Source organism: Hetaerina americana, unplaced genomic scaffold (genome assembly GCF_022747635.1).
Source record: "Hetaerina americana unplaced genomic scaffold, ioHetAmer1.1.p SCAF_11, whole genome shotgun sequence".
NCBI lineage: Eukaryota > Metazoa > Arthropoda > Insecta > Odonata > Calopterygidae > Hetaerina > Hetaerina americana.
The window spans coordinates 21,127,892-21,142,340 of NW_027286181.1; the positions used below are offsets into that span (position 1 = coordinate 21,127,892).

General features: G+C 40.5%; 1 protein-coding gene across 2 annotated transcripts in view; it reads right to left on the reverse strand.

Moving 5' to 3' along the window:
* LOC139700824 (uncharacterized) overlaps window positions 1-14,449 on the reverse strand; it is a 166,923-nt gene that overhangs the window by 26,203 nt on the left and 126,271 nt on the right. The window contains exon 2 of one of the 2 annotated variants that reach the window (XM_071599249.1): window positions 4,735-4,758. The exons of the other annotated variant lie outside the window; for it this stretch is intronic. Coding sequence (XP_071455350.1) covers window positions 4,735-4,758 — 24 coding nt within the window. The remainder of the gene's footprint in view (window positions 1-4,734; window positions 4,759-14,449) is intronic. 2 annotated transcript variants of the gene reach the window in all.

The following is a 14,449-nucleotide window of genomic DNA, read 5'->3' on the forward strand; positions in this document are numbered from 1 at the left end:
CATGTTTTACTGTGGGTAGTTGCGTGTCGGGGAACCGGATGTAAAGGTTGGGTTTCAGGCTCGGCGGTTAGTTACTTCAAATATTGAAGGGCGTGGAGCACTGACCGAGTTAAAAAGCTTGTAAGAGTTTACGTTTTAGGAGAAATGAAATTTTTGAAGCCCAAATAGATGCCAAAAGGAAGCTACCGATGGTATTTTTAACTTTCATGAAGTAACAGCGTTATGAAAAGAGGTTGGCGTAGGAATAGGATAAGAATTTTGGATGGATAAAAGTGAGATAGAATGTATGCGGCATTTCAGAAGGGCTTATTATACTTTGAGGAGTTAGGTTGTCTTTTTAGGTGTGGCTAGGAAATGTAGCAATGATCAGTCAATATCCATTCATAAGCTACCTTAAACGGTAGATTACTAATAATAGTGATGACCCTTTTACCTATTCATTTTGTTATCTTGTCTTTTTTCTCATTTGGAGATAGTGATACACCTAGGAACTTATATAAAAGTTTTGTTTTTCTATTTGTTGCTAAATCTAGGTTTTTTCATGTAATCCCACTGCTGTACAATTATTGTGTCTTCTTACTGCCTATTATTTTTTGCGAAAAATCTTTCTCAAAAATATCCGAAAATTACATGGAAAGTCATTTTGCTGCGAGGATATTAAACATGTTCATTTATTTACGTTCCTGACGATGTTACTTCATAATACTTACTATTAATATTAATGAGCGGTTTAAATGATTTGTCTTTATTGCATGCCTTCGATGTGACTTGATACGTGCGCTGTAGTTGAAATCATCAAGGGAAGGATTCCTCCTTTCTCTGCCACTGTTTGTGTAAGAATTCTAGCAGAGGAGTATTTTCTCAAATTTTAAGATCTTAATTTTGATTCAGTCCGCATTAGCAAGAATATAAATAAAATATCTCTACTGTCAGTTTCAAATTTTTTTTACCAGCAATCCCCGGAGCACATATTGATCCCTAACAGTGCCATGTATCGTGTGACATACAACAATATACGCCCTCCCAAAAGTGACCTTTTTAATGTAACTTTTCTCTAAAATCCCCTTAAAATGCCACATTGACACATCGGAGCCTGAAGGGACCGCTTTGTTTGAATTCCCTTGCTTTAGAAACAAGTGATTCCGCCTCGTAATCGGGTAACCAGTGCAAATTCTGTTACCCAGCGATATCACTTGGCGAATTTTATGGAGCTAGTTTATATTTTCGTGGGCGTAGCATGGATATGATCCGAAGTCTCGGGCCGGATACCTACTTGTACGTCTCCTCGACCACTGAGGAACTAAGAGGGGGAAAGGGAGGTAGAGGAGACGGTCACGAACGAGCGAACATCACGCCCACCTCCTCGGACGGAATGCGAGCGATGATTCGTGGCATCGGCCGCTCGCCCTTCGCCCTAGGGAACCGGAGCGTTCCCCTTGACATTGTCCCCTTGACAAGGGCCTCGGGGGGCGCGTTTGACGTTGATCGCTTGCAAATTGCTACTGGTGGAGTAGGCGGGAAGTCTTGACGGATCCGGTAGGAGATCGGGAGAATGCCAGGGATTTTACGTAGGGGATTAGATAAAAAAACACCTTTCTCTCTCACCCCAAAGTCTCCTCGGAGAGAGAGAGATTTTTGTACAAATGGAAAATTTACCCGTTGCCTGTTACGGGTGGTCATTTTTTGCTCCAGTCTGATAACATGAGTTTGTCATTCATACCATTCTCATTTACGCATTATCTCGTAATATGTATATATTGATTTGGGGTGTGAATGTACGTAGTCTATACAATAAATGGGCGAACTGGTATAATCTGGTGGCCATGACGCGGCCCACTAGCGGCGCTAGTTGCCTGAGACCCAATGAGCCGTCTGCGCTTGGCGGGTCGTCGAGCTGTGCGTATGGTGCCAGTTATGTTAGTTTCTGTTGCCCTTGTTTTTACTGTTTACCGAAAATGGAAATTGACGAAATCATGGAGCAATGAATCAGCATCAAGGTGTTTGGTGAAGTGCGGTAAAAGCTTTCAAGAAATTACTTAAATCTTGACAGCTGTTTACGGTGATAATGCTCTGAAGAAAACATCTGTTTTCAAGTGGATTAAGCGTTTTAAAGATGGCCGATAAGACGCCACGGATGATGGAAGGCCGGGACGACCTTCAGCCCCCTGATTGACTCAACATTGATCGCGTGCAGTCCCTTGTCTTTACCGATCGTCGAAAAACTGTCCCAATGATAGCTGATGAACTGAAATTAGTAAAATCAACAGTGCACACTATTTTAACCGAACATGATGAATTGATCCTTAACCATGACAATGCACCTGCACATTTTGCATTGATTGCTCGCCTGTTTCCGATAACAAATTCAATTACCATCCTTGATCATCCTCATTCGCCAGATCTCGCTCTCTGTGACTTTTTCCCATTGCCACAATGCAAAAATGTGATCATGGGACATCACTGGCAAGTTGTGGACACAATAAAGGAAGAAACGACGAGAAAACTAAATAAGCCTAATTGCCGAGGACTTCCAAGGGTGCTATAAACAGTGGAATAGAAGATGGAATAAGTGCATATCAACGAACGGAGAGTAATTCGAAGGGGACAAAATCGATGTAGACTAAATTTTGCAATATAAAGTTTTTATGGCCTCAGTTCGCGTATTTATTGGACATGCCTCGTATATAGGCTCTAGGGTAGTAGAAAAGCTCATGGCAGATCCGCGTGTGAGTTTACATTTGTTCGTCCGAGAGCAATCGCGGCTTCAACTACACACACCTTTCTCATTCCCATGCTTTCGATCCCAAGTCGATGCACATAACTTTTAGGGATGCATCAGAAACCATGCGAACACCTAATCTTCGAGCCTATCCTGAGACTCCCCTCCCTCAAACCCAACCAGAAAAACCGCTGCCCGTCCTTCCGTCTATCCGGGAAAAAATAAGTCATACTTCTTCTGGAACAGGCCTTGTTAATCACCATTCGCCAGCGTGAATTGTTGATGAACCACTTCCAGACCGGAATGGGGCCATTTTATAGTTTTTTTTTTCAACTGATTCTATTTTTCAGTAAACCAAGACTTAAATCTTCATCAGCATTGTGTCAAGGCATTTAAAAACGTTACGCCCTCATTTCAATGTTTAATTTATAGATGAGATGAATGAAATGACTTCAGCTAAAGATTGACAATGGAATTTATTGGTGAAAAATCTTCGAGTCTAAGCTCTATACTGAATTGCTACTTATGGAGTAAAGCAATACGGCGAAGGTGGGGTAATGGCCATTAGTTGAATGATCTCCGTGCAGGTATTAAAATATCAAATGTATTATTTCTATTAAAATCAGAATTTGATTCATTTCATTGGTATCCCTTAGTGCATTCCTTTTTCTCTTATGAAACAATCGACACATTAAACTGAAGCAAGGCCGTAGAATATACTTCTGGTTATTTAACATGGTGGTTCACGCGGGACAAATACGTCTTGGACACATATGAAAACTTCGCGATGGAAAGGATTTCGGGAATAAGCTATACGTGACGATAAAACTAATGGCGCTTGAGCGAGAAATCTAGAATTGTATTATGAAATAATTTAAATTTAATGTTTCAGCGTTAAATACTTCCACTCCACTGAAATGATATGGAATAAATCATTTCTCTGCCTCAATAATCAAATATGAATCGAAAAAATCAATGTTAATTAAATTCAATAATTTTTTGATAAAAAATCTGATTTATGTTTGTCAAATTTATGGAAATAAAATTTTATTTTCATAAATATGTATTTTCTGCATGATTTTTAACAAATATTGTCTAATTGATCATTCCATATGAAATTATTTCGTGACACCATACCAATTTTAATTTAACATTTGGCGCAGCAACAACACCATATATACACTTATTAATATCAATAAACTATTTTCCATTCACTTATTCTGGTTTAGGAGGGGGTACCACAGGTTTAATTCTGAATTTAGGATTTGTTCCCGAGTTCCGCAGAGTACGTTCTCTTAGGACTACAAGATTCGTATTTAGACCCATTTATAAGGTAAATGTATGCAAATTTAAAAAAATATGAGTGAAAACGGAATTTTGAAACCAATATGAAGTGGCTGCTGTCGGATCATAACGATGGAAATTTCTGCTATTACAAATTGCATCAATTCTGAAAAAATATTCTTTTTCAAAAATAAGTCACATGCGCTCATTGATTTTTGCCTTTTTTGACATGCTAAAGGTTTGTCATTGAACTTTTATATTTGAACTCCGTTACAAATCTTTTTATGTGGCAAAGACTTTATAAAAACTAAATTTTGTGATTGCCAGCGACAAAAAAATTTTGTGACGGAAATATGAAAATATGCGATATTTTAATAAAATAATCATAATGTAGCGTCAATTTTAAAAATATTGACACATTTCATTAAGTTCTTCTTTAAAACCAAATTGATTTAAGCAGAAAGAGAAGAGAATCGCTATTTAGTAGACATTGTTCTTTTCATATCCATGCATATAAATTAGGATTGTAATTTCTTTGCATCAGATGAAAATAATAATTTTAAAAGACTATAACATATCAACAGCACAATTTTTAGAAAGTTTTTTGATACGAAAACCTGAATAATTTTTTCTGAAATACACACGTGCAAATGAATTGACTCACTGCGTTGTGATTCACGCAAGTTACCGGGACCAACCCCTGGTTGAAGTTTGTTAATGCTATTATTCACCTGGTTTAGTGCATGACGGCGAACCTGAAAGTAGAGAGCAGAACTCAAGAATACTTTTGATATCGGAAAGTACTCATAATTATTGGCGCTTCACATAAGACTATGACACTTATTTTACTTGGTAAAAGTTTTGTGCAATCGAATAACTTACAATAATATATTTTGTTTGAAACTTTAAATTTATCGTCATTCTAGCCATACTGACGAGAATTCATGCTTTCATTGTACCTATATTAATATATATATACACACACACAAATACACTCACATATGCGTTTCTACTCACACACATTTAAAGTTTTATATAAGTCACTAATAAAAGAATATATTGTATCCTCGTTACGGTAACTCATTTTACATACAGTATTGCTCTCACATCCAAATGCTGTATATGTTAGGTTTTAAACAAATGTCATTGAATATATTTAATTTAATCACTTGCTAAACAAGAGGGGATTAAAACTATGAGCCGTCAAAGAAAGGGTGATATTTTTAGAGAAGTGTTATCTTTCTCTGGTTAGATCTCATTATATATATATATATATATATATATATATATATATATATATATATATATATATATATATATATATATATATATATATACAGGGTATACATAAAGCGGTCGCCTCATTTCGGCAATCCAGTAAAGCACCGTAAGGTGCATTGCACTTACTGGGGAACCGGGTGGGTCCCCACGCTAGGGTGTCCCTAAAAACAACTATATAAGTACTATCGTACCATTTCGGAGCAATCTGAATTTTCGAAAATTCCTAATTTTCGACAATTAACAAGCAATTATTAAATTTAAGAGACTAACTTTAATATCTAAGGAAAATTTTTTTTGTATCATTGTTCATGTACGCTACAGTCTTATTGTAAACCCCTTCGGGGGTATCGTACCATTTCGGAGCAAACTCTTGCTCCGAAACATACCGCTCCGAAGGCTAATCCTGTCCTTCTAATGGACATCGAAAAGGCCCAGGGACAGGGTAAAACACTGCCCCCTGCACTGCCGTTGCAGGGCATGTTTAAACCGGTATACACCCTTACGGTACCCAACAAAAACGGCCCCCCTTCAAAGGAGGCTCCGAAAAACGCAGAAAACTGCTCTCTAGATCCGTCATTGAAACCAGAAGGGGCCGTTAAAATCATGCATTCTGGAAACACCGGTTACGCGAGAGAATCGCATACACCGGCCTCACCGTCTCCTGCTGTAGCAATAGCTATAGCGGCCATTAACAGAGAAAAACTGTTAAAATCAAAAGCTCAAAAACCAAACGAGCCACGTGCAAAGGACACCATTGTCCCCGATTGTGACCAACCATGCCAACCGTCCACCTCTTCAGCGGAAGCCACTTTAGCCCTCCCGCTCGCTATGAATACACACACTGGCCCACAAGCGCAAACCTCGCATGGTCAGGATGACGACAGCTTCACTGTCGTTTCCAGAAAGAAAGGCACACCCTTAAAAAGACGCAGGGTAGTGGAATCCCCAGAGATAACGCAAACGAATAGTTTTGCCCCCTTAGACACGCCGGAGGTGATGGAGGCTCAGCCCTCTGTCCCAAAAACCACCAAAATCCCAGCAATTACAGTTCACAACGTTACTGGGTGGGTAGAGCTGTCAAAGGAGCTTACAACGAACCTCCTCACCCCCCCTAAGTGCACGCTTAAAGGACTGAACAGGGTCGCCATCAATTGCGCAAATGTTGCAGATTACTTTAAGACGAAAGAAATTTTGCGCAAAAGGGAATGAGAATTCTCTTCGTACCAGATTCCCACCGACAGACTCAGTGAATTCTGTCTTAGAAACCTGGTAGGCGACGTCAGCTCGACTGATTTGGAAGACGAACTGAAACGTCTAGGGTTCGTAACCAAAAGCGTTACCCAATTAACTACTACTAAGCCTACCCTAAAAGATAGAGAACTAGGGAAAACCACAGGCACCAAGAGACTGATACCAGTTTTCCACGTAATACTCACTAAAGACCCACAACCAGGAGATCTCCTCAAAGTCGAATGGCTGCTGACCATGCGAGTAAACATCACTAAATTCACAAAACCTAAGGGCGTGATACAGTGCCACAAATGCCAGGGCTTCGGGCATACAAAAAATTATTGCGACATTCGGCCCCGTTGCGTTAAGTGCGCCGGCGCGCACCTAACGACCGAATGCGAAAAAAAAGACCGCACTACGCCCGCGAGGTGCGTGAATTGTGCAATGGACCACCCAGCCAATTATCGCGGTTGTCCCGTCTATAAATGGGAAAACCAGCGACTATTGGCGCGTGAAAAGCGCGACACAAACTCCCGAGGATCAGACCAAGGGAAAACATTTATACCTGCCCCGGCTCCCAACAGGAACGCTTGGGCTCCACGAGCTCAAGGTCCTTTGCAGGGCCAAACATCTTTTGCCGCCACCAACCTATTTCCCTCCTTACCCCCTCCTAGAATCCCTCCTCCCCATGTTATCAACCCTCTAATGCCCGGTGGCGCTATTTCACAGTCCTCTTCTTCCTCTAACAGTCACCTACCAAATCTCCCTACTTCAAATCCCGTACACGGAGAACAGTCACTTTTTGGATATTTCATGTCAATACACAACCAGTTAAGTCTCTTAAAGACAAAAACGGAGAAAAAAATCTTTATGCTCCAGCAATTATGCGAGTTGCACGAGCTTAATGACTAGTAAGCTCCGCAACATTTGCCTCCTCAGTTGGAATTGCAACGGCATACTTGGCCGCCAACGGGAATTCAAAAACTTTATAAGCTCTGGCAATTTTGATGTAGTCGCCCTTCAGGAGACGCATCTGAAACCAAGTCACAAATTCACAATACCTAATTATAACACATATCGGCGAGACCGCCCATCCGCGCGGTGGAGGCGTGCTTATCGCAGTTAAATCCTCAATAAAACACAAGGCATTGAAAGCACACGCCCTTAGTACATTAGAATGCGTCGGAATACGACTCCCAACTCCCATAGGTGACCTTGACATCTATTCAGCTTACCAACCTTGTGGTAAAACTATTGTTACTGACGAAATTCGTCCCTTATTCCCGGCTGACAGACGCGTCGTAGCCATCGGCGATTGGAATTCAAAACATTCAGAATGGGGGTGCCGGTCCGCGAATAGTAATGGCCGGCGTTTGCTTAATATTGTAAACTCCATCATGCTAGACGTTGAAGTGCCACTAACGGCGACGCACATTGACAGTCGTGGAGGAGAGGACATCCTCGATTTCTGTCTTACCAAAAACTTACCTGTCATAGAGACTCCAACGGTACTACCCGATCTCTCCAGTGATCATTACCCGATTAAAGCCAACATTGCGACTGTCCCTTATGAGCAACCTCCTTCCATCCCTGTAAGAACGAACTGGAAACAGTTCGCCACCCTTACAGAAAACGCCTTCACAGCAATCCCCATCCCACATTCCTCAGACAGGCAGGATATTGACGCGCATGTCCTTGCCATTACAGAAACAATGCGGGAAGCGCATGCACTTGCATCACTCCCGTACCCTCATCCATCCCCTTCAAATGCCCTACCCGACGACATCCTGATGCTCATAAAACAGCGTAACAAGGCCCGCAGACAATGGGCGCGAACCAGGGATGGCGCCTATAAACGGCGTTATAACTTTTTCGCGTCCTGCGTCAAACGCGAGATCAGAAATCGGTTCAATGACCAATGGAGAGACAAACTCGACAACTTTTCCTTCGACGACGGTTCCCTTTGGAAGGTTGCTAAGCAATTGACCAAAAAAGGACGTCCTGACCAGCCCATCAGGCACAATAACAACTTGTATTTTGACGCCAATGACAAGGCAGAAATCCTCGCCAACGCATTTCAGGGAACCATGATTCTTCGAAATGAGTGGCCAAGAACTGTGGAGGACGGGGAGGCTGAGGCTGCTGTAAGTAGCCTAAGTTTCCTTCCGACTCCGCCTTTCCAACCAGTTACAGAGACGGAGCTAAGAATGACAATTAAATACTCGAACCCGAAAAAAGCCCCGGGTATTGATGACATTTCAAACAGGCATTAAAAGAACGCGCCACTGCCGGCCGTTCGTCATTTGCTGGGCTTATTTAATAACTGTCTTTCCTCTTGCTATTTTCCCGATTCCTGGAAAATAGCAAAACTTTGCCTGCTTGCCAAACCAGGCAAAGACCCGACAATTCCTCTTAACCGCAGACCTATATCTTTACTTTCCTCTATCTCTAAACTGTTTGAAATGATTTTGAAAGCCCGTCTAGACCTCTTCCTACGGACCAATGACGTAATACGACCGGAACAAATGGGATTCCGGGAAGGACATTCCACCTCCCTGCAGATACTCAGACTAGCAGAGTATATCAGCCACGGCATGCAGAACAACCAACACATTGCAGTGTTGTTCTTGGATGTGGCCAAGGCATTCGACCAAGTCTGGCATGATGGATTGATACTTAAATTAATTAAAATCGGGGTTCCAATACATCTCATCAAGATGTTCCATAGTTTTCTCGCTTCACGAGCTATACATGTCGCCGAAAACGGAGCTCTGTCAACCGGGAAACAGATAAATTGTGGCGTCCCGCAGGGCGCCATATTATCTCCTACTCTCTTCAACTGCTATGTCAACGATCTTCCTTCTTCTCCACAAACTCAAACTTTCATGTTCGCCGACGATACTGCTATCGCGGCAAGATCTTGGAGCGGCACGTGTGCCTTCCGAAAGATACAAAACCACCTCTCTTTACTTGAAAAGTGGACCGTCGACTCGAAAGTAACAATTAATGCTGAGAAAAGTGTTGTTGTCGACTTTCGGAGGAGACGAAGCTATTTCCCAAAAAAACCTCTAACCTTTCAATCCGTGCGTATTCCGACGAAATCCTCACACAAATTCTTAGGGATACATTTCGATTACAGACTGACATGGGCCACGCACGTACAGCATGCCTTACAAATAGCAAGGGGCACTAGATCACTCCTATCCCCACTCTTGTGTACCAAATCGCGCCTCACGCACCGGGCAAAGATTAGACTTTACCTTACATATGTTCGCCCCAGGATGCTGTACGGTTGCGAAATTTTCGGAAACGCGACAAAAACAGACAGAAATCGCTTAGAAACATTCCAGAATAAAACACTTCGCTACCTCACAAACCAAAGTAAACTCGTACCAATACAAGAGATCAGAAACGCACACAAAATACCTAAAGTACACGACTTCATTCGAGCGCAAGCTGAACGACTCGAGAGGTCCCTTCCACGTAACACGCTTACAAAAAACATATGGGATTACTCCCTACATAGAAAACGCCGTCCGAGCTACAGACTTCCAAAAGAAATCATATTTCGGTAACAAAACCGAATTCTTTCCTATGACTTTTACTTCTTATTTTTATATTTTAAGTATTACAACACTTGTTAGTATTTAATCAAATAATAATTATAATTAAAATTATAATTTCTTTGCCAGATGGCCCAGGCTCGAATCAATGTTACGGGCTTGTCGGGCAACCAAATGCCTATCGGAGAGGAAAAAAAAACAGAAAAAAAACAAAATTAATAATATAAAAAAAAGATAGAAAAAAAACCAATTAAAAAAAACAAAATAAAAAAAAAGACTGAAAAAAAATATATTTATACATAAATATAAATTGTATATGCAAAACAAAAAAAAAAGTTGTTTGTAGACCAGATTTATAGTAATATGTTTAATTTTAAAATATTTAGGATTAGTTAACGTCGTGTTGACGTGATAATGGGCAACATGTTCCAGCCCTTAAGTTAAGGTAATTTAATTTAGTTTCTCTTCTTAATTTACGGCCAATTGCCAACCCACTAGTGGTCTTTCTTTCAACTTCTCCTTCACTAACACTGGAAAGGTACACGTTCGTCACTTACACTTTCGTTCGTTATTATATCCCATGTGAAATTGTACAACCACTACAGCTGCAGGGGTGGACGATGTCGCACCGAAGCAGTTTTACAAGATAGGGCAAACGCCCAGACAAAATGGGGTTCTGGTCTGGTACAGGGTTCGTCCGGAAAATAAGTGTACTGACTCCTGGGCTGGGCGCGCCGCTCCAGGCGCGCCCAGCACCGCTATGACGGGCTGCGATTGGAGGGGGGTATGTTGGCAAGCGACGCTGAAAAAGGCAGTCGGCTCTGAGCTGTGGTGTAGTGAGGAGCTCTGTTAACGCGAACCTCCACGCTCGACCCACGTCACGGAACGCGATGCCGAAGTTTTTGGAGCAGCGTTATTCCATCAAATTTGCGGTAAAGCTTGGGAAATCGTCTACCGAAACTGTCGGTATGATTAACCAGGCTTACGGGGAGTCAGCCATGTCCAGAAACATGATCTTTCGGTGGCACAAGATGTTCGTGGAGGGCAGAGAAGAGGTCGACGACGTGTCTTCGAGAGGTTCCCGATGATGCCTTCGCGGGAGCGTTCCAGGAATGGGAACGCCGCTGGAACAAGTGTATCGACTCACAAGGGTCCTATTTTGAGGAATGTTAGCTTAAGATATGTAAAAGTGTAATACATTTTTTTTCCTGAGCTCAGTACACTTATTTTCCGGACGAACCCTGTATATATATATATATATATATATATATATATATATATATATATATATATATATATATATATATATATATATATATATATATAGATAAGAACATAAAAAGATCACTTACACGTTATTAATAATACAATAACGTGTTATATATATATATATATATATATATATATATATATATATATATGTATATATATATATATATAACCATTGAAGGAGGACGGTTTTAAAAATGCATCGCAAATTGAAGCTACTCCACGCAGGACAAAGACTTCCTTCTTCCTTTCACCGTCTTCTCCTTCGACCATTTTGGTAACCGTTCCTTTACACGCTATCCCACAGCATCGCTTTTATCTTGCTTCCCGCGCCAAACTTGACTAAGACCTCCAAAGGTGACCGATACACCCCTCAACACCTTCTCCTTCATACATTTTCTTCTTGGAATCATCCCCACCAAATATCTTCCTTTCTTTCTCTCCCCTCCCCCTGGAGCGCATCCAGCACTTTCTCCCCCTTTTCATCCAGGGCCCATTCTCTCCAACCTCCTCCGTGTCGCAGTGCCGAAATCCTGAGAGCCACTCTCATTCTTTGACCTCGCAAGACCAAAGTGTCGTCCTAAATGAGTGCTCTGTTGAGCGGTGCACGACCGACATTTTCACCTTTGACGAAGAGTCTTTACCCTGGGCACGTAGTCTGAACACGATTTGGCCGTACAGGAAGAAGTTCACGATGTGGACTTGCGAAGGTTTACTTCCATAGTACCTAAGCCATCCGGACTTCGTAGTCCTGCAAAGTGCATTTCCAAGGTGCTTCTGCCCTCAGGTCACATAACAGACCCCCACCTCCCTGTCATCCCGAAAGTTTCAGGGAAGTATCTCCGCTTGTAGCTTTTTATATTGGACGTAATAGTGACTTATTTTTATGCTCTCGTTTCCACGGAAGTTGACCTTCAGTAATTAAATGTCGAAAATACTGAAATCTTCAATTAAAACTTTAAATTATGAATCAAATCGCAGTTTCTTTATCAAAAAACCAATTTCTAATGTATTATTGACGAGCACTGGCATTATGACTAAGTATTAAGCAGTTATATCCAATTGTTTTAAGTAATATTAAGATTATTGCAATATTTACGTGTTTTTTAAAAAACGCAAACAATACAATACTCCAATAAAATGTTGCACAGTTGACTCATTGGTTGCAGTGTTGTGAAAGGCCGTTAAATATCGACAAATTGTAATCAAAAATGTATATACCCCTCGTAATTCGTGTATTTACTCTAACTAAAGGTTTCCAACTACCAATGAGTTTAATTCAATAACGATCACGATCTGCAGTGCAGCGTAATTAATTAAGCCATCAAATGATTGGGTTCGGTTAAGGTGTGAATCATACTTGTAAAAATTAAATTATAATGATTACTAACTATACACGAAGTACCGAAAAATTAAATAACAAATTAAGCTTTGGCATATGAGTAAACAATATTTTTGTAGCATGTGTTATCCATTAATATTTTGCATAAATATTGGAACAATATTGGAGTAAAGAAACGATTAACATAGATATTGTCAAGTAGTAAAGTGACTGAGGACAACATAATCTACTGCTGCGTAATTTATACGAGAATAAAGAAAAATATTGAGTGGATAGCGCGCAGTGTAATTTTTTCTTAGTACTTTACTCACAGGTTTTACAGAATATTTTCATTTCTTGGAACATTAGAATGGAGCTTTGCAAAGTTAAAGCTAATAAAGACAAATTTATCATATCAAAACATAGTTTCACTCTAAAGACATCTTACAGACTGGATTTATTGCATCTGAAAGTTATCAATTAAAGGAAATTTATGTGAAAGCCACCAGCCTAGTAGTTCGGTGCTCATAGGATTGTTACATACGCGTTCGATTCTGGCAAGGTTAATTTTACAGTAAGGAATTTACATTTTTAATGAGTGTATAATTTACCACGGAATACCTATCAATAATATCTCTCATTTAATATGGACAACTAAAAATTCCACGAAGTGGATCCTGAAAGTTATAAGTTATATAAGGAATTTACAATTTAAAATTGGATACATAATATGCTCCTGACAATTCCATAGCAAATATAAACGCGTCTTTCCAATAAGGACTCGGAGCGGAATAGTAGGATTTTAATTCTTTGTCAACGGGACGTAATATTTATTGTTTGCTTGTTCTCCAGCAGGTGTGCTCAACAAGCTTCGTTCCTCGACAATACCTAGGAATTGACGTTCGAGCTTTGGTAACTCCCAAATTTTGCACATAATATTCAGTCATTTATAGAAGTAATGACGAGATAATTGCGTCATTTTGGAGGCTCAATAGAACCAATTCCTTTCCGAATCGTCCCCTATAATTCGGTTTCTGTACACCCATCACAGACTCCGTTGTTCCCCTATAGGCAGAAGCTACATAACTGTGTGATTCCATTTTCGTAAAGTCACGTTTACCAGCCACGTGTTAAATTATTCTTTTGGAATATCCCGTGAGATATGTAGGTACGTATGCACCTACGTACGACATATACAGAACACCAAATTACTCGGAACACGCCGCAGCGTGTCGAATATAATCGGAAATCCGTCGTTTGGCTGTGGTCTCAAAGGCTAACAGATAAGAACACGAAGTGAATGGGACGTCATCTTCTACTCGGGAAGTAAAGTAGTCAGTTTTCTGAATAAGTCGTATAAGCATGATAGATCCGAAGTCGGGGTCATTTAATGCTATGATTATTTTTAATTTGCCTGTTTGTTTGCGGATAAAATTGCAACTGCGGGCTGAAATCCAATTGGATGGGCATCGTTTCTTATTTCGGAATCGAGTTTTTTTATTGCACATACATATGGCAGTGCGAGCTTGCGACACATCTAAATTTGATATCTCAAGAGGAAGCAAAGCAATTTATTTGACAGATTATTTTAAATGATACGGAATCCCTGCTGGGGAGTTGCGTCGTTAAGGCCTCAGCTGTAGTTGGTCTTGTTTATGTACGTTGATTCAAGTCCCGGTGACAGAAACGTTTTTAAGCTTGTGATCTGCTCGATTCCACCTTCCCCACCATTCCTGTTTGTTTTTTACTGTATGTGCGTTCCTATCATTTTTCCTTACATGT